General features: G+C 43.4%; 1 protein-coding gene across 2 annotated transcripts in view; it reads right to left on the bottom strand.

Moving 5' to 3' along the window:
- Positions 1–21581, bottom strand: part of MAP4K5 (mitogen-activated protein kinase kinase kinase kinase 5) — a 78037-nt gene that overhangs the window by 25160 nt on the left and 31296 nt on the right. For both annotated transcript variants that reach the window (XM_086614171.1, XM_086614172.1), the window contains exons 3-13: positions 11016–11106; positions 9800–9864; positions 8814–8869; positions 7592–7639; positions 7455–7497; positions 4934–5006; positions 3857–3988; positions 3298–3360; positions 1833–1914; positions 1057–1173; positions 630–708 (exon numbers count right to left, since the gene is read on the bottom strand). In XM_086614171.1, the coding sequence (XP_086470297.1) occupies positions 630–708; positions 1057–1173; positions 1833–1914; positions 3298–3360; positions 3857–3988; positions 4934–5006; positions 7455–7497; positions 7592–7639; positions 8814–8869; positions 9800–9864; positions 11016–11106 (849 nt within the window). The remainder of the gene's footprint in view (positions 1–629; positions 709–1056; positions 1174–1832; positions 1915–3297; positions 3361–3856; positions 3989–4933; positions 5007–7454; positions 7498–7591; positions 7640–8813; positions 8870–9799; positions 9865–11015; positions 11107–21581) is intronic.

The following is a 21581-nucleotide window of genomic DNA, read 5'->3' as shown; positions in this document are numbered from 1 at the left end:
ACCATTTCTTCCCTCAAAATTTAAACTTAGATCCGACTGAGTTGTGTATTAATATTATTTTAAAAGAAAAGGTTGCATTAAAAGAAAATGCACTGTGTTAGCACGCACCCTGGTCAGGACAGCTACTGCAATCACAAGGGCTCCATCAGGGTCAAGAAAAGGTTTAACTTATGAACTTGAAACAGTGTACAAACAAACACAAAATGCTGCATTTTTTCTCTATTTTCTCATCGCATCATGACACCCACGTGAAAAGATCCGCTCCTAATTATCAGCTCACTCTCATTTTTTAAAGTGTTATTAGTGGTTTGGCTGTTGTCAGTAAGGCTGCACAGTCCAACAGAAATGGCAGAGCTGAAGGGCCAGGCTGGTCGTGCAAGGTTTCCACATAAACATCACGATGGAGCAATGAGATGGAATGAAACAGCAGAGAAATATGCGAGTTTTAATTTTGGTTTTGGAAAAATATTACCGAAGATTTATGTGTACGTGCTGTTTGTTCTGTTTCTCAAATGTGCCAACAGCAGGAGAGACTTTCCAGGGCACACAACAAAAGAACGACACCAACATCCTCCATGGGTAGAGGCAAACCAACACCACAAAAAGGGCAAGGCGCATCAGGAACTTACAGTTTATCTCCGACGCCGTTCTTTCTGCCCTAACGTTCCTGTTCGTGGAACGAATTGTATGGCGGATAACGGAGTGAGGCTGCAAGGGTGACAAACGGAAGAGCTGAAAAAAGTCATGTGGCTTTCCATTGGATCTCAATCAACAATCAAACCAGCAAGGAGAAAGAATGGCTGCTGCAATCACGCACTGTGACACGCACCGTCTTTGTCCCAGCCTTGCACGGGATCTCCCATACACCCACAGCACAAGCGTGACGAGCACTACAGCAATATTTCCTGGCTTCTCCCACACTGTAACTCTAAAAACAGAGCTCTAAAAATGTTGGGGCAGTGCCCCTGTCAAGACGTAATTCTTACGTTCCAAAGCAAAGCGGAGTATTTAAAACAGCAGTTTTACCTAAAACCAGAAAATAAAAGATGTTCTCACCTCAAAATCATCATCGTCAACTTCACCGTAGTGTGTATGGTTCTCAGGATTATTAACTTTGTCCAACAGCTCAACTGCTAAAGATCTTGAAAGACCAGGCTGCCCTACAAAGCTATGCTGGAACCACCAAAAAGAGAAAGTTGTAATATGCAACCGATACGTAACTGTCGTTAATAAACATCTTATATGGAACGTCACTGAATTTTGCCGGCTTTCTGGCACCTATCCCTGTTTTCCAGGGGCCTGAGTAATTCTTTACGACTCCTTAATGGCTGGACTATAACTCCTTCAGAAGTATGGAAACACCACAATTTTGGTCACTTGTAAATTGGAAATTAAACTCTGAGTGAAACAAACAATTACACCTTAATTTCATTTTTAACATGAGTGGTTCAGTCGAGTTTAGGGTGATAGAAATAGAGACATGAACAACTGCTAAATACGTCCGTTTCCTATTTGGGTGACAGGAAGGGTCCCTGTCTACGCAGCTAGACCTAAGAGGCTGAGACATCCACTTGTAGAAAGGGCAGGCTGAAGACAGAGGCAATTTTCTGTAATTTTTCTTACCAAAAAGCACATAAAAATCTTGATACCAAAAAAAAAAAAAAATCCTGCTAAAATCTACAGTTGACCCATGTCTCTCTTATTCAGATTTCACCACCCATGTTTAGGATCAGAGAAAGAAAATTGTTCCAGTTTGGTTTCCTACTGATCTGTTGCTCACTTTGAAGCAAGAGATGTCTTATTGGTGTCGTTAAATGTTCCAAGTCACTTACAGAAAGGAGTCTGTCAGCTGTCGGCCTCTTCTTTGGATTTTTTGTAAGTGCTATTTTGACGAAATTATGGAATGTTGATGACCTTAAAGAAAAATGCGGTTTTATGTTTAGTTTTTCAAGAAGATATTTTTAACACAGTTCTCAAACAAATTAGAAAAGGGTGTGCTAAAATAGATTGTTATCCAGGTACCTCATCTCAGGTGTGAATAATTACATCACCAAGTTAATAAAACAGGGGGAAAAACATTTGATTCAGGGAACTTGCATGGAACAGTTCTGGTATAGAAAATAAATTAAACACGTATGGTGCTATTTCAACTTTTTCCATTTTCAATTCTCACGGAATTAGGTATGAGAAATAAAAATTGGGAATTATGTACTCAGCAAAATCTAGGTGAACTTACCAGGTGAACTAGGTGTTCTTGGCTACACGTAGGAAAATAAAATACAAAGTTCTAGACAAAGTCCCAACTTACTCTTTAAAGCACCTTGTTGCTACTTTCAGCACAACTTAGGCGATCGTGCCACATAACCGCTTTTTAGATCCGAACTATGACTTGATGTTACGACTGGACCTACAATTTTCCAACCATTTTTCTGGCGATTGCATTTGTGTTAGTGTGCCTCTCCGGGGACAGCATCAGCCCAAGTCTGTCTGCTTTCCAATCACGTTACAAAACACATTTCCTCCTCTGGTCTCAGCACCCGAGAAGGCAGCACTGGAGAAGTGAAGTGCGTTGGCTGGGGTTACACTGAGCAGTTTCCACAAAGGAAACACACACTTAGAAATGTTTTCTCCCTTCCTCTAGCACACATCTGCCCACCTAAACACCTCGAGGTAAAAAGGTGGTACAGGAGCATCATGAGCAAAAAGTCCTGCACACCAGAATTGGTTTGAGTCTCATAAATAAAATGTTAGTAAGTGTGGTACCAAATCCTGCAGGCACTGGGAAGGTATCCCAGGTTAAAGAAATTATTGCTGAGTATTACGTGGCAGTGAAAGGATTCCTCATTAAAAGATTCCTCACAAAAAGATTAAATAATTACCTGTCCCACTGACAGTGGCAAATACCCTACAATAGGAATTAAAGGGAAAGGATAAAAATAATTTTTCTTCTTAGAACATACAAAGAGGATCCAAGAAGGGAGATTTCGTTTCCCTCCAGATCACTGGCTGGGATCAATTTACAGGTAGGACTGTCTGTCCTGTCCCATACTGCTGGTTTTCTGCCCTGTCAGAAATTGTCTGCTGCTGGACCTTAACCTTCTCTCGTTTGCTTTTAGACACCTATAAAAAACAACTAGTTGTTTCTCCGTGAAACTTCCTGTAAGCAAAATCACCTCTCAAGTTCCTGAGTTTAAAACTAGCACACGCTATTTTTCATTGCCTCCCTTCTTCAATAATGACAAACAGTTTTTTCACATTATCTACAAAATATTGAACAAAGGAAAGAGTTTAACCTACCATTTTGCTTTTTCCTTTAGCTTTGGTGGTTGAAAATTACTTTTTGACATTAAAAACAAAGCCCTAAAGGTAAAGGAAGAATAATGTTATTACATGATTAAAAAATAATTAATTTCATTCTGGTATCTCAACACTTTAATATTTTACAGTAAGAATCATACTGGTGAAACTGGTTTTTATCTATATTGTGTTAGAGGACAGAATCAGTAAAGCTGTTGATTTTCTTATCTTTAAATACAATCTTTTTATTGCTGTGCATAATCCTGTTAAACATAAAGCTACAGCTTCTCTAGTGATTTACCACACCTGCTCTTAATCACGTTGTTGACACTACAAAGTTGGGGTTTCTTAAATTAAAAATGTGAATGATAATTCTAAATTTAAGTCGGTAGCTTCAGGCTGACGTCTCAAAAACCACAGACGCAGCTCATGCAGAAAGTAGATGTTTGATGAAGGAATCCTAGTGTGAGTGTCTGGGTGGGAGCTATGGAGACAGTCAAACTCTATCTACTGGGACTGAAGGGGAACCTGAGGAAAAGCAAGCTCCTGGCCAGCAGACCTCATCGGGTGAAGATCAAACATGGGTGGCTGAAGCTCTGCAAGTTCAATCGCTGTTATGCCGACCGCCCAGATATCGCAGAGCTGGTTATATCCACCGTTCTTTTCCACCGCTGCAACTTCTGGAGCCATCCTTTAAAAGCAAAGACAGCATTCCATGAGAGCACCAGCTGCTTCTGGACAGTGCCCGCACGCGGGAGGAACAAAGCATACCATGCAATCCCAGAGCAGAAACTCCCCCAAAGACCATAAATCAGGGGAAAGCCTGACGTCCCCCTGCGCTCACCCGTCCCCCTCCGCTCACCCAGCACTAGGGGTGCAGAGAAGCACAAGGAGGTGACGTGTTTTGCCCGAGGTCACGGAGGGCTGGAGAGCATCGCTAGGAATAGAACCAGTCTCATGATTCCTGGTGAAACGCTTTAAGGAGCAGATAATCTTCCTGCCCTCAGTCCTCCTTCTCCAACAGGATAAAGAGGGCAGCGAACAATTAAAAGCCATTGTCTGGATTAAGCTGTATGTACACATTCCGTCTGTACCAAGAACACTGCCCGAGGCATCTCAACTGCATCACAGCAACCCAGAAACCGACAGCCGTTACATTTGCGTATATAATCCAGCTCGAGATTTACAATGATGTATTTGCATATTAAATGCTGTCTTGTACAGACATTAATCAGTAGAGATGATTAAAAGGTAGCTTAAAATCTGTTTTTCTTCACAACTCTTTCTGCACAGAAATCGAAAAGACGTTTAGTTTTTTCACTACATGTCTAAGAAGATACTGAGAAACTAAATGACCATCAGGTATCCAGAAAAAGGGGAGAACATTAATAAATTTGGGAGAAACAGCAATCCTGCCTCTAATATCAGGTAGAATGTGTTACAGAAACAGATCAGTGACAATCGATGCTACCCAGACGTTTACCCTTTGGGTATTTTACTTGGAAGAAAGGGAATTTATGCAATTGCTATACATTCAAAATATGTGTGTCTACTTCAGTGTGTGTATTTTAGAATTCTTGGCCTAACTACAGACTTAGCTTTGCATACAATCATAGCAATCAAAGTAGTTTATTACCAGTAAGGGGTACCAATAAATGATTTCCTCTTCGCAATGGTGGCTGTTATTTTTGCTGCTACACCGAAGTCAGCTGGAAAAGGAAATTATCATAGACTTAGACATCTCATTTTAAGACTCAAATTCTATTCTAGGAAGTATCATATTAGGAAAGAATAATCACGTTTCTCATCCAAATTAAAAATTAATTCAGCTTCAACAGTTAGAGGTTAATAATGAGATCAGCTAATGTCTTCACTGACATGAGTTCAAATTGAAAAGATGAGTTTCTACATGCAACTCACTCATGATCCTGTTCCTTTCCTATTTTTCCTTCTCACAATACAACAACCAAGCAATCTCAAAAAATTTAGTGGATATTCAATTTAATATTTGAGAGGAAAAATAGCATCCTGCTTAGGAAAAGGTACTATTTCTGTGTTACTTATGGAGGAACTGTGGGGGGCCATCTGTTCTCATTTCTGGAGACTCTGTCTAGAGGATGATAATCCCTTGCTCTCAGAGCTGCAGATAATCAGGTAGTCTTGCAGAGCCAAAAATCATTTAAGTCCTTTTTATTTTTATTGCATTTGTAGTATGACAGCTGGAGGATAATTGTGGGCAAACCTAACTAGCTTAGCAGGCAAAAGGAAGGTATCAGTGCATAAGCCAAGTTTAATGCATTTAGTGGAAGCTCCTATGAATGTCAAGATTTTACTCTTCTTTTTTATTATTATTTTTCTTCTTCTTTAAAAAGCTGTACTTTCCTAGCACAGAACTTCTGGCTCACCACAGGGGAGTAAGAGTGTTGAACCACACAGCTTTTCTGAAAAGCAGCGATGCAGCAAATGCACAATCACTCTGATTCCAACACTGGACACAGTAAGATGATGAACATCCCACTCCTTCTCCCAGGATATCTGCTCCCTACTTCCTGCAGAGCCCCAACTACACGTAGACTTCTGTGAAGTGAGGCAGCAGACAAGCAGATTGGGGTTTTGAAGGCAGCACACTCAAGATAACAAGAGATTCAGCCTATCTGTGCTGTCCTAAACGCAAAGCAGCACTGGAAGAGGCCAGTAATACAGATCTCTTCTGAGTTTTCATCTGTAGACCTCAGAGCGCTTGCAAAGGAAGAGAGTTTCCTCTTCTCCACCTGTGTGGAAATGCCCAATGTCATACACTGGGCTAGAGGCACAGCCAGGATCAGGCCCTGCGATTCCACAGGCTGCCAGACTCAGGAGATGCTGTCCCACACAGTGGGTCCTTGGAGGCTCCAACGGACAACTGCCATTCTGGCTAGGAACAAACATGTTGATATCCAGGTAAGCCCAACCCAGCAAATTCCAGGGAAACCTAGGAGGCTTCAAGGCTTCTTGGTTGAAAAAAAGAAATTATCTGTAATTTTGTGATAGAATGCAAAACTTCTCATCTCATACGTACACCAGCCCATGGATATGCACTTTCTGTTGTCAACTATTGTCCTAAATAAGCATAGAATCATAGAATGGTTTGGGTTGGAAGAGATCTCAAAGATCATCTAGTTCCAGCCCCCCTGCCATGGGCCGGGACACCCTCCACTACACCAGGTTGCTCAAAGCCTCATCTTTGAGCCTCATCTTACGGCCTACAAATACTTGAGAAGGGATGGTGGGGAGGTAGGGGAAGGGCTCTTTACGTTAGTGATGGGTGATAGGACAAGAGGAAATGGGTATAAGCTTAGTCAGGGGAGATTCAGGTTGGACATTAGAAAGTATTTTTTCTCTGAAAGAGTTGTCAGCCAATGGAATAGGCTGCCCAGGGAGGTGGTTGAGTCCCCATCCCTGGATGTGTTTAAGAAAAGGGTGGATGATCTACTTAGGGATATGGTTTAATGGGAGATTAGGGATGGTTGGACTGGATGATCTCTAAGGTCTTTTCCAACCTTGAAATCTATGAAATCTAACCTGGACTTGAACACTTCCAGGGATGGGGCAGCCACAACTTCTCTGGGCAACCTGGTCCAGTGCCTCACCACCCTCAATGTAAAAAATTTCTTCCTTCTATCTATTCTAAATCTCCGCTCTTTCAGTTTAAAGCCATCACCTCTTGTCCTGTCACTACACGCCCTTGTAAAAAGTCTCTCTCCAGCTTTCCTGTAGGCCCCCTTTAGGTACTGGAAGGCTGCTATAAGATCACCCCGGAGCCTTCTCTTCTCCAGGCTGAAATAAGCATAACAACATCCTACAGTGCAACACCAAAAGGTCCATGCCACAGAGAACAACAGCTAATAAATACAGGAGATCTGCTGTGTCATGCTTTATCATTGGTAGCAAGCTTGGTCTTTGCTTGTACATGTGCTGCTCAACACAAGCCTTACAAAAGCTGAATATTCGTATTGGGAAGCAGAGTCCTTACATTCTGGTTACTTTTTTGTCTCAATGGAGTAACAACAGACAACTGGCTAAATTAAAGTATCCCAGCTGGCACTGTAGCTTTTGTTAGATCAAATTAAAACATTCCCATTTGCTTTCGGTCTTCTCATTAAATTCAGGCAGCTTACCTAATTTGACATCTCCATGGTCTGTTAGTAGAATATTTGCACCCTAAAACATAATAAATGGAAAGTTAGAATGCTTTATCAGGAACATTGTTCTGCACCAGAAAGTTTAACATAAGTTTCTCAAAGTTCCAAGTTACCTTGATATCTCTATGCATTTTGCCCTTCATATGCAAATAAGCAAGACCCTGGAAATAAGAGAGACACAACACTTTGTTTTGTCATTTGTCAACATACTACAAAGCCAGTCCCATTTAATAAATTGAAACTACTCGATGTATTCTATTTGAAAGTGGAGAAATTTGAGATTTGCAGACAAGAGGTGCGCTGGATTCTGCTCCTCATCTCTCCCAGCTCCAGTCAATACACGTGAAGACTTGCTTAAACCAGCCCTGGTGGAACATCTCCCTTCACTAAAATTAACTATATTTTTGAAGTCCTGAAGGTTTCCACAAGCAGTTGTTCAGCCTTTAAGCTGCCCTTCCAGCACTACGAGTCCCTGCAGCAAGGAGAGATCAGGAACAGAACCCCCAGGCGGATGAGTTCATGGATCTACACCTCTGCCTCCGGCAGGGACCAGGTCAGCCACCGCTTCAGGGAAAGGTGTGTGTCCCGTGATTCTCTCACATAATTATTCATGGATACAAAGAGCAGAGAAAGAAAAGTTCCTTTAAGAAACAAGCTTATCTTGCATTTCTACAGTTATTAGCAATCCCAAAACGAAAGATAATTTTAGTCATCTGGTTGCAGTATTTTTCCTCTAGGAATTATTAGGAGTTTACTGCCATAGATCAAGCAGGCAGTTTAAAATACGCTGCCTTTTTTTTTTCCCCCTCCATTACTCAGCTACTTACTCTTGCTTACTAGATATTAGCTGTTTTGTGCAACAAGATTCAAAAATTTGTCCTGCTGCACTGAATCACTGTGTCAGAACGATGGAGGAAAATAGCCCAGACCACACTGGGGTCACAACCTGCGCAGATCTGTCTTCCACAGTTTCCCTGAAACCAGGAGGCTCACCAAAGAAAGAGGAGCAGGATAGTTTGCAATATTTCGGTCCTGCAGTGGGATCCACAGAGACATCTGCTCTCGTGTAAACTCCTTTGCAAATTACAGCACAGAAGCAGCACTGCCCTGACAAGGATTTTAAGCAAGTATTTGTAGAGTATTACTGAAATTTCTTGCTAATCTTATTTCCAATATGGAAACTAACAGATTAACCCTGGTTAATTAGATTCAGCTAGATTCCCAGTGCTTAGAAATGTAAGTGATGGTATTGCAGCACTTTGTGAAATCATCTTCTGGATCTACTTTCCATACGTGGAGCAAACACTTCACCATAAACCTGCAGAAGTACAGTACCTGTAAAGTTTCTCTGCATACATATGCAATTTGCAACTCTGACAGAGGTCCTGTTACTGAAAACAAAGATTAAGAGGTGTGTAAGTCTACAGTATACAACACAAATAACATTATGGAGCAGCCCAAAAGTGGTATGTCCATGCAAAAGTTAAAGACTGATTTTATATGAACCATATTTTACATTGAGCTGGAAAAGAGGGTTTTATTTGCTTGTTTTACAGAAAGGCTTTCTGTAAAAAAAAAAACAAACACAAAAACATAGCACAATAACAGAAGACTATCCACAGTGAGAAGAAAACTTGTTTTGACAGAAATCTAATTATTATTTTACAAGTGACTTCGTAGTAATGTAATATCTGTATTCTGAGGAAGGCAAAAAACCAATAAAAGTGACTTCTGCTGATTTTTAATATTAGAAATGGCAGTGTTCTACACTAGGGGTCTATGAGACTTTGAATTGTTTTAAAGCTATGTGTATGTGTACTACCTGGCTGAAAAATAAAGCAGAAAGAGCTCTGGTATTCAAAAACTCCATGTTATCATTTAAAGGCAGAGCAAGTCCCCAGACTACTTTTCCAACAACTCCAATAAATCCTTCTACACAATCAACAGCTCTAGATGAAACCTCAGAGGGGAGAATAATAATTAAAGAGCGGTACAGCACTGCACAGGAGCAAGAATAACAAGTCATTTCTACCCCTTAAAGATCAAATGTAGAGATTTCCCAGTAAAAACTGCTTCCTAACACCACATCTCCATATACAATTGGCATGACAGGACATTAGCCCAAAATGATGGTCACTATATTAGAGAAGTGTTCTCAACAATTTTGTTGACTGTAGCTTAAAAAACACTGTTCATGCCCTAAGAGAAAATATGTGCAGTGCCTGGCCAGTACCAACCATTCCTCGTTAATTTATTATTCATTTTTCTTATTCCCAGAAAGCTTCCAACAGGTACAAACGTTAAAATAAGTTTCAAAATACCATGGTAAATATCTTGGAGGGATCCCCCACCGCAGTATTCCATGCATATCCACAGCTTCTCACGGCTAGCAAAAGAAAGTTAAAACACAGGCATCAGAAGCTGATTGATTCGTATACAGAACAGAGTTAATAATGATTATTTAAAGTATTTTCTATTGGTCTTGATCACTCTTTGTTAAAAATACACATTCTGATACATGAGTAGCTGATATATGTTTTACGTGTTATTAATAACCCCAAAATAAATTCTCCCCTATCAAAATGAAAATTTTATGCAAAAGTCACTGAGAAGTCTTTAAACATTATCAGATCTAAAAGGTGTTGCTTCAACTCTGACCTTCTGATTGCAATAAAGGACATGAAGAAGAAACAACTGAGGTTTATCTGCTATCAGCAGGATTACAGTAGATAAGATTGAAAGGATGAGTTTAGTGTGTTAAATTGAAATTACCTAAACAACTCTTCATGGCCTCCAAAAAAAGTACTGGGGATTTAGAAATTTAGCCATTTTGTCCCAGCTGAAGTCCATTTGGGCTGTATAAATTACTTAAAAAATGCAGCCCTCCAAGAAATCTAAAGATGAAGCCTCGTCGAAAAAGACCAAACAGGCGAAGTGGTGAGATATATATTCCCACAGAGCCAATTGCTAAATGGCAGAGTTTCACAGAAATGGAAAATATTCCCCAGCTTTCTGTACAACATTTAATGGGTGCACTTGAAGATGCAGCCAGCTGGCATCACCTTGTTTCTGCCTCTCAGTACGTCGCAGCTGTTACACCAGAATTATGAAAAATGTTATTATCAGCAGCTCAGATTTAGTGTTTTGCTCTTAAAACACTGGCTATGCTCACTGACAATACTGCCATTCAATAAAATATATAAAAGCAATTCTGCCCTAGACAAATAACGAGCTACTTTTATTCTGGAAGTGATAAACGTTTAAAATCTGCCCCACAAATGAGTAGGATTGGCTATGTCGCAAGAGTCTCCAGGGGAAAAGTTGCTTTCAGTTCCTGGTGATAAAAATATTCCAGCCTTTTGGCCAGCAGAGAAAACAAAGTATTAGTCATTTTTTTTTTTTTTTAAAGGCAACTAGAAACCAAAGGGAATTCAACCTAGAGAAGAACACTAAGAGAAGATAAGTACTAAACCAGACTGAGCACAGTTTTAGGAAAGAACCAGCAGAAATGCAGGTACAAAAAAAGGGGAAGTTTACCTGAGATAGCTCCCAAAATAGGCGACTATGTTGCAATGTTTGCATTCTTTAACCATATATATTTCTTGCTGTATCAATGAAAAGTCGTCTCCTGAAAAACAGGAAGCAGCCACAGTTACATCCCACACAACTGAACGTTCAGCGAGATCTGAAACTGTGCACAGAACTCAAAAAAAAAACCAAGCCAAGGACCATGACGATCACTAAGCCCTTTCCAGCACACCAGCCTGCTCGTTAAAAGTTACCTACAGGCACCATCCTTTCCGTTTCCATTCTTTATTACAGCCTTTGCATGAGCCACCACTATTTCTTGAAGACCAAGAGAGAAGGGCTGGCCTGGTGGCCTGAACAAGATCCATTGGATAAGACAGCTCAGCACGCACCGAGAGTGCTTTGAAACAGAATCATAGAATCACAGAACAGTTTGTTTGGGTTGGAAAGAACCTCAAAGATCATCCAGTTCCAAGCCCCCTGCCATGGGCAGGGACATCCTCCAACACACCAGGTTGCCCAAAGCCTCATCCAACCTGGCCTTGAACACTTCCAGGGATGGGGCAGCCACAGCTTCTCTGGGCAACCTGTTCCAGTGCCTCCCCACCCTCAGAGTGAAAAAGTTCTTCCTTAGATCTAATCTAAATCTCCCCTCTTGCAGTTTAAAGCCATCACCCCTTGTCCTATCACTACATGCCCTTGTCCAAAGTCCCTCTCCAGCTTTCCTGTAGGCCCCCTTTAGGTACTAGGAGGCTGCTGGAAGGTCTCCCTAGAGCCTTCTCTTCTCCAGGCTGAACAGCCCCAACTCTCTCAGCCTGTCTCCAGAGCAGAGGTGCTCCAGCCCTCGGATCATCTTTGTGGCCTCCTCTGGACTCGCTTCAACAGCTCCATGTCCTTCTTGTGCTGGGGACTCCAGAGCTGAACTGGGGGTGTCTCACGAGAGCAGAGCAGAGGGGCAGAATCCCCTCCCTTGACTTGCTGCCCACACTGCTTTGGATGCAGCCCAGGACACGGTTGGCCTTCTGGGCTGCCAGCGCACATTGCCGGCTCATGTTGAGCTTCTCATCCACCAGCACCCCCAAGTCCTTTTCCTCAGGGCTGCTCTCAATCCACTCTCCACCCAGCCTGGACTTGTGCTTGGGAAAGGGATCTCACGGTAGGATGGGAGCACATGAGAAAACTCCAGAGCAGCCCCTCTACAGCCGTCAGACAGCCCCAGCTGGAGCTGAGTGGGCTTTACGGGGACATGGTGCTCATGGCACAAGGGTCCCAGCGACACAAGGGAAAAAAGGGCTGTGAACTAATTCCAGAGTTCCCTGCCTGAAACCAGCAGAGATCACATACCATAGGCTCGTTATTAGAAGTATTTCGTTTCAAAACGATTCTCAGGGAGCATATGGCCTGCACGCCCACTCAGCCACCGCTGACTCAGAAGAGAAGCACAGAGTCCTCAACACGGACTGCCTTGTGATGAGCGCGTTTTTGGATGAGCACAGCTACATAAGCACATTTGCACATCCCAATCACCCTTTGCCAAAAAAAAAAATAAATAATAGTTCTACTGAAAACTGTATTACGGTCAGAGCAACAGCCTAGTGAGATTCTGCCTCTTTAAATTAAAAGGGTAAAAACTGTCATAAATTTATTTTAAAATAATAATTTTATAGATGCAATTAAACAAACTAAAATATCTGAGAGCTAGGAAAAACCACTGGTATACTTTTATTAAATCCCATTGAGAGAATTTCCAAACAGAGGATGTTCTCCCCGGAATCTAGAGCTGAAATTCCTAGATTTTTAGAAGGCAAATCTAGAGCTTTGCCTCCCTGAAGCTCAGGACAGGTCGACAGCCGGCCCCACGCTGGTGTTCCTCCGGAGGCACGGATCAGCTGCCTTTGGAGGAGCAGCCTGAACAGCAGAGACGACGTATCAAGTAACATCAGCACAGCCCGACAGCCTCCCTCTGAAGAGCAACATGGCAAAAATCAGCCTATTGGGCCACCCTAGACGCGTGCCTGCTTTGTGATCATGCATATATATACATATACATTACTACCTTCCTTCCTTTGGCATGAACAAAACTTCTGAACAGATTGCAAGACAGGAAAGACTAGAATTTAGGATAAGGTTTTCGATAAAATGCTGCTCCAGACGGTATGGTAGCTACCACGTCCTCTCAAGGAGAAAATTGCTTCGTATGTTCACTTTTGTTTAAAGTTTCACTAGCGAAAGTTATCTCCTACTATCAACGTCAGGGATGTGCAACGCAGAAAACATGAACTGCTTTGTACTGCTCCCTTTAATTTATATGATTTTGACAAGTCCAAGAGGTCTCAAGCACTGCTGTAAATTCTCTTCGCATTCTTCACGTGTTTATTTAACAAGTAACAGTCTAATACTTTTAATAACCTCTGTAAAACCAGATATTTTTATTTGCTGTGCTTTGAAGACACTTCCCTGAGCAACGATGTCACCGGTGCCCGCAGGACCCGCAGCAACTGGTAGTGACGTACAGCCCCATGGCACTTACCATCCCTTCGGACACCCTGGCTCTCCATACGTACACTGGTACCCAGCAGATGTTCACGGATATAGAAAAAGAAGTGCCAATTTGGTATAACAACTTCCAAATATCACAACCTTTAGGTCTCAGTGACTACCAGACTCCTGCTTAAGAAGGTAACTACGAAATCCAAAGGTAGAAGGGAGCACGCGTGTATGAACACATCCCTGAGCCATTTCAGTAAGTCCTCAAGGGCTTCTTGAAGCTGAATTGTACGGAAAAACACTTCATCGGGGCAGGAAAACATTAGTAGAAGAGTTTCAAATGTCACGAGTCTTTTTCAAAACACAAGTAGTATTTTTTTTAAATAATGAAAAAATGAAAAGGCACCACCATTTCCATAAATTTGGCACGGATTTCACACTGTGCTTGCTTCATGGGTTACCCTTTGGCTACAGCTTTGCTTGAATTCATGCACCCTGCCTATAAATGATTACTACGAACAAAAGATTTTCCAGTTTGGATCAGGTGGATTCATTCCTCCCATTTCTCTGACAAACCTTCTAAGGGAAATTGTTGCGTGTTCAGAGATAACTCACTGGAGCATTTTAAAACCAAAGCTTTTCAAGAAAGCCAAATCTAAGCAAGTTTGAAGGCAAAAGCCTCCCACCCCACACCAAAGAAGTGTTTACTCCAACACTATTAGCTGTCCATGAGTTCAGAGTATCGGATGCCAAATAGCCATGTCCTCTTCTTAAACTGCCATCTTCAAAACAAAGAATCTTTGATACGTCAGAAGCAGCATTTCCAAACAGCTGAACGTTGTCATATGCGAGAATCATGATCAAGAAGCATCCCCCTAACAGCAAAAATTTGCAGGCAGCAGCCGGAATTGCCTGTCGACAGCACATCCACTGGGCTGCCCAGTGTGGAGCAACGAGAACGTCAGTTCTAATGGGGAAAAATTGAAGGAAATACAGTGATTTGGGCTGGAAAAAGACTGACAGTCGAAAAGATAACAGCCTTCATGTACATAAAAGATATCACGGGACAGGGGACAAGGGATAATCCATTCTCCAGTTTTGTGGTAGGACAATTAGCAATGGGCTTAAATTGCCTTAACCTACATTCCCTGCACAGATGAAAAGCTTTTCCTACTGGACTAACATCGCAGCACTGAACTCGAAGGGATGGGAAGCTGTGAAATTTCCTGCCAGTGGAAAAAAAAATGAAGAAAACACTGAAGAAGTACACATCAGGAGTGACTTCGGCCAATCCTGCCTGTAGTAGAGGAAGACAGAAAAGATGACCCCTTGTTTGCAATTAATAAACGAAAAATGTATGCAAGAAATGGGGTTACCTACAGAAAAAAAGGAAAAAAAAAGGATTTCAAAGAGGAAAGGGGGGTACAGGCTGAATACAGACAAGGAGTTGATAGAAAAGTAGCAAACAGATGGAAAGAAGAGGAGAAGTATCCATGAGAAAAGTTTGGCTAAAATATGTAGAAAATTATTTTGAAAGATCAGACACAGAGATAGGAGAGAAGATGTATAGTCGTTCAAAGATGACAAGAATGAATTCGAAACAAAGGAATTCAGAGTTTCCAGGCAGCTGGAGTATTAATCTTGGCAAGAGACACTGGAATAGGGCAAAAATTAAATATCCTTGGATAGCTTGGAAAAAAAAAAAGACGACAGTAAGACAAAGAATTTGTAGAAAATACTTTATCGAGAGGGAGACAGCAAGATAAAAAGAACGAGATCAAAGGTGACAATATATCCGTACGGCGAGATTTTCATCTGGTTTAGTCATCGGAGATCGCTTGACGCTCGACAACACGGAATCGGAAAAATGTACTTTTTGTCTACTCACATGTTTGCAATTATGGGTTATGCGGCGCGCTGAGCAAAAAGCACCGTTCAGGGAGCTGCCGTAAATCACGCGAGCGGCGTGGTGAGTCACTGCACTTTGCTACTATTACGTAATTTTACCTCTGCAGCAAGACACAATGGAGCATGACAATGGAATATTCTCCTCCCATCACAGCCCGCGGTCCAGGCTGCTCTGCTTGGCACAACCAGCTGCTTGTTCTCCGGCACAGCTGGCAGGGAGGAGACTGCTGGAACTTGCAGCCGTATCACCATGTGCTGCAATCAGATCCCATTCAGAAGCAAAGCAAAGTAAATTAATGATAAATCCATATTTAAACGGGAGGATCAATGAGAAAATTGACGGCCCATTAACAGCAGTGAATTTTTCTACTTGCAGACACTACTTCTCACCTACGTGGAACTGGCATGTATAGATGTCCTACCAAGTTGTCCTAGATGGAGAGCATCTGTATCCTGGATCCACTTACCCTCCTCTGCAGCATGGGAAGGCTCCGATGGCTCTGGTGCCTCTCACACAGAGCTATTAGGTCTTCTGAGCACATCTGACTTTCACAGTTTTTAAGCAAGTTTATTCCTGGCCATCTTTTCACGTGCTCCACTGACTGCTTTGAGTGGTCCCATGCTGCAAAGACCCAGAGCCACTTGTCACAACTCCTCCTGGGTCAGCTGTGAATCTCTTTATTGTCCAAAAAGCTCCTCAGGGGAGAAATTCATAGTTCCTGTTTTAAATTGGTTTATTCTGCATTACTTCAGTGCTGCATCACAGGGCTGATGCTGTGCGGGAACAGGGAGGGATGGGCAGGCAGCGTCCAGGGCTCGCACACAACTGGGAGGAGGGAACTGACGGCATTTGGAGATGTGCACGGTGTCACCAAAGGGTGGGACAGAAGCACTTATTAAGAGGCTGGATCGTTAAGGTGCCAGCCAGCCTGCCAGTGCCCCTGCCCGAGCTAGCGCCCTCGACACGCAGATCTCACGGACCCCTGCGCACTAGACGGACACGTCAGGCTGCCTGGAGGAGGTGTGAAGTGCCCTCCAAAGCCTACCCTCCAAGCCTCTCCGGGGAGCTCGACTGCAGATGCTTTGCAGACTTAATTAACATTTGTTATTTAGAAGTGAGATGTCGTTTAGCAACAGGACTGGGTGGACACTGCTGCACAGGGCGCTAAAGGGTGAAGAGCAGGGTCGCGCGATCGCCGCTGGGCACGGACGCTCTCACTGTGTTCGTACAATGACAAGACATCTGTCTCCTGAGTTAGCAGAAGCAGCTATCGCCTCTGCCGGGACCACTCCTCAAATGTTTTTTATTCCAACAACCTGAGTTGCAGGACAAGGAAAGCGAGCCCCACAGGAGTGACAACTTTGCAGAAACCATTCGCCCCAGTTTACAAACTCCTCAGCCAAGCGATATCCACAGGTCATCGGCTCCTCTGTGTTGACTTCCAGACATGCCCATGCTCCCCAGTTCTCACTCACTCACTCCAAACCACTTCCCTGAACCTAGGGAGGGATCAATCTCTGCTGATGAAAGGGATGGCTTTCCCACAACACAGGCTTTCGCTTAGATCGGAGCTTGCTGCCAGCCTTTCACCTCTATCCTTATTAAGTTTAACTCCTGAGACATTTTCCAATCCTGTTTAGATAGCCTGACCTGCCATATGTCTGAACAACAGCCCCAAAATATTTTTGGGAGAGGGAGCAAGGCATTACTGCAGCATCCCATCCCATAGCTACGACACAACAAAACTGCTTTCTTCACCACCCTGCAGACCCACATTGCTCTTTACCAACCATTTTTTAAACTGAGAATAATCCTTTGAAAGTTTCACATCTTTAAGAATGGGAATAATTTAAACCACACTCAAGCATCTGAGCTGTTCTATCCATACCTCTTTTCTCAGGATTCAAGAAAACCTGCAGTCTGACAGAAAGAATTTAAATTCCCCAAACTTGAAGCTCAGAAACTTGATTCCAAGCAGGAAAAAGCTACTTGGAAACAATGATGTTTCCACCAGCAAATTTTACTGTCAGGCATCTAGCTGCCAACTGCTAACCACTGATGGTACCGATTATCTCTCCACTGATATAAAATATTACTGATGGCGACGCGCTGCCACAGCAGCACGAGCTCTGCAGTAAGCAACACACAGGGTTTGGAGTGACTGGTCTAACAGTCAGAAATTATTTCCCCATGTATGTTCTCTTCTGCCCTGTTTGGATCCTATTTATGAGCGGCCACAGCAACATATAATCTGTGTTCCTATTCCTTAACGCTTTCATCTCTTTTCCTCGCTCCTTGCCTTATCTACTTACTTTTGTACATCTCAGTCTTTCATGACCCCATCTTTACTCTCCCTTCTCACCACTGCCATCTCACTATTGCTATTTTTCTTGATGTATTTTATCAAATGATGTGTCCTCCTGATTCACCCCTTTGCAACCTGCCTTCATCCCAAGTGTCACACTCTGCATTACCTTCCAACTAAAATGTGTGATCTTTCAGCTTCTGTCCTACTCATAATACCTCCTTCCTCCACCACAACACCTTCTGCTGACCTTCTTCATCCAAGAAACTCTGTGTTGTAACCGAAAGTTTAACACACATGGAAACATGAGCTCACCCACTCTGGATGCATATATTTCTGGAAGAACAAGAGCAGTTTATAAACTCACTATAGGTATGCAAAATAAAATCAGACCAGATTTCAAGAAGTCAAATATAATTAAAATGCTAGGCACTCTACATCGGAAGACCACGCAGTCTCTGTTTTGCTTTGTGTACGCTCCAAAGGCAGGCTGAGCAGCTGTGCCAGTCCGTGGCAGTACCACGCAGAACATGGCACGGCACAAGCAGGCGATGTCCAGGCTTTAACGGCTCTGGCGCACTTAGAAATTCAGGGATGCAGCTCTGGGCAACTCCTAGACAGATGCAACAGCTGATAATGAGCTGCACACCCACCTCTCTGAAGAAAACGGTGTCGGTGTTCCCTGGGGTTATGGCGATGCCAGTCCGATGCCACGGGAGGTGACAGCCAGCAAAGGAGCACAGGAATTGGAATCGAGGGCTTCTGGTAGTGCCTGACCAGCTGCTACTTAGTGCATAAAGTCTGTGTCTACTTCAACTGTTGCGCACAAAGGACACGATCCCAAGCCCAACCAGGTTACTCACTACAAGGTGGTGAAGGTGTAAGCAGAACTGCAAAGTTATTTTTGTGTTTTTCAACCGCAGGCACAACCAACAACGGTTCAACCCCTGCAAGTTTAGTTTAAATAAGCCTCAGGCTTGTTCTTCTCCATAGCTCAGAGCATCTCTAGGAAAATTACTGTACAGAGAATAAGGCTGCGTTGTCACAGCACCCTTCTTCGGTCCCAAAAACGCCCCGGTCTGGCAGTGCAGCCCCCCTGCGCCGCAGTTGTGGTCCAGAGAGGATGGACGCCCATCGCAGCCTGACTCAGCCCCACGGCTGTGTTCCTACGTGGAATAGCAACCTCCACCTGTGAACTGAGCACAGTACTACACACCTTTGGATGACTCTTTTCCCTCATACACAATCCCTTGAACAGGTCTACCTCCAGTTTAAGATCCAACCTGAAACAGGTAACTGGCTACTTCTGGCCTTTACAGGTACCTCAGATGGAAAACACAAACACGGGACCCAACTAAAACCAGCAATGAGATTCTTCCATAATCCTGCAAAAGGTACAGAGCACGACAGATCACCCCCAGCCCTCTGAGTGTCAGTGTCTCGGAGGGCACTATTTATCATTACAGCAGCATTTACAATGGACATTAGTATATTTTAAAATATTTTATTACACTTTCCCAGGGAGAAAGTTCTGTGGCAGAAAACTACACTGGCAAATAGTGACCTCTTTGTATCGACTCCCCTCTCGATTCATCTGCTAAACCCATAGAAAGTCGTGGCTTTAGTGCTTCAGATGGTTTTGGCTTCCACGCTGCTGAGTACAGTTGGATTAGTTTCTGAAATAGAATTGGCTCCCAAATTATTTGAAGCATTTGTACTCAGTGAATGCTGGGAAATGTCATTAGCGTGCCATAATACTTTTGCCTAATGCTCTCCAAAGTCTATGCCAAAAAAAAAAAGTGAAAAACACTGTCTATTTTGATTCTAGCAGCACAGCTTAAGTAACTGTGGTAGCAGATCTAGCGTACTGCCCAAAATTTCAAACAAATTAATGACAGTAATCTTCAAAGTAGAGAGTTTATTTCCTTTGTCTGGAGAAGAGACAAAGGAAGGTAACAGCAGATGAAATAAAACAGGTATTCATGTCGGGGTCTCAGCTGCAAGTTGGGGTCTCTTTGCCTTCCAAGTCACTCGCTACCTGCAGTGGACGAGGGAATAACACGAACAAACCACAATTCATCCCCACCCGCCATGTCAGCAGTTCTGCTAGGTCTCCCAAAACACTGCCATCTTACTGCGTGCCGCTTCTTGCAGCTTTAACTCAATGCATTCCTCACCTCCTCTGGGGCACTCTTTGCTTCAGAGTCTCTTGTCTTCTGCTCCCAATTCCCCCATCTATGTATTAATCAAGTGTTGAGTTTGGAGCTCTTCTTTTTCCATCTGCTAATTAATTCCCATTTATGAGCCACCTCCTCCTCCTCTCCAGAAGATGCTGTATATAACTCACAGGACTATTTCTCTGGTGACTAACTCATGAAACTTATTACCAATTTTTCCCTAGTGGTGCCATGTGGTCTGACAGGAGCTTGTGCTGGTGCTCAAAGGGGTTGCCCTCCCCAGGGGATCACCCAGCTAGCTGCAACAGCTTCTGACTCCGGCTTGGTCCAGGAATTGATGGTGCTCTGCAAGTACAGTCCTACAAAGCTATTCAAAACCCTTAAAGTTAGTCAGAACACTGAAGGAGGGAGCAGTTGATGATTATTTTTTATTTTTTAAATCCAGAAGATTTTGAACAGCTTTGTCTTCCTGCAAAGACAGTAAGCTGCTACAGTCCAGGCATCCTGCAGAGGCAACAAGCATCCCAGAGAACTTAAAATAAATAAACAAGTAAACAAACACTGTGAACCCTCCTTAAAAAACAAAACAAACGCCCAACAAGATCTCTGCCAAGGGGCTGTGGGTGTACATGTGATGGATGGAGATCAGGTTGGTAACATTTAGAAGAAGATGTATTAAAAAAAACAACCACCACACCCAAAAAACCCTAGAAGAAATCGCTTCCCTCTGGCAAGTCAGACCAACAACATAATGAAACACATAAGAGATGGTCATTGGTGCTAATTAAAATGGATTTCTTAGTGGTGGTGACTTTGGGCCAGAGTCTTGCATGTTCCACTGCAGTGCCCAAGCAGGACCAAGCAAAGGTAGGGGCTGCTCAGCCTCCGACGGCTCCTGTTCTTCCCTCAGCTCTAACAGCAGAGGATTCGGCCCCTGCTTCAGTTCAGTTTTCCAATCACAGAATCATAGAATGGCTTGGGTTGGAACGGACCTCAAAGATCATCCAGTTCCAACCCCCCTGCCATGGGCAGGGACACCCTCCACTACACCAGGTTGCTCAAAGCCTCATCCAACCTGGCCTTGAACACTTCCAGGGATGGGGCAGCCACAGCTTCTCTGGGCAACCTGTGCCAGTGCCTCACTGCCCTCAGAGTGAAAAATTTATTCCTTATATCCAATCTAAATCTGCCCTCTTTCAGTTTAAAGCCATTGCCCCTTGTCCTGTCACTACATGTCCTTGGAAAATGTCCCTCTCCAGCTTTCCTGTAGGCCCCCTTTAAGTACTGGAAGGCTGCAATAAGATCACCCCGGAGCCTTCTCTTCTCCAGGCTGAACAGCCCCAACTCTCTCAGCCTGTCAAACCACTTCTTCCAATTCACAACAAAACCAAACCTACTTCATCTGGATCAGCTGCAGCGACGTCAACACTCGAGGAAGCCTCTCACTGCATTAACAACAGGTTAGTACCGTCCTTTTTGTGTCATGACAGCACTGCTCTGCCCCATGGAGCCCTGCCGGGAGATAAACCCGGCGGCGGTTCGCTCTGCCCCGAACACCGGCCACAGCGTTTCGCACGCTGCCGAGCAGGGGCGGAGGGATCCCCGCTGCGGTTCCCACTGCATCTGACTTTGCCTAATTAGTCTTATCACTGCAATCCATGTACATAAAACCATCCTGGTTTGCTAAGGAAAGGTTA

The sequence above is a fragment of the Tauraco erythrolophus genome, chromosome 6, assembly GCF_009769465.1.
Source record: "Tauraco erythrolophus isolate bTauEry1 chromosome 6, bTauEry1.pri, whole genome shotgun sequence".
Classification (NCBI taxonomy): Eukaryota; Metazoa; Chordata; class Aves; order Musophagiformes; family Musophagidae; genus Tauraco; species Tauraco erythrolophus.
Note: the sequence above shows the minus strand (reverse complement) of the source record. Positions and strands in the feature narration are given on the sequence as shown.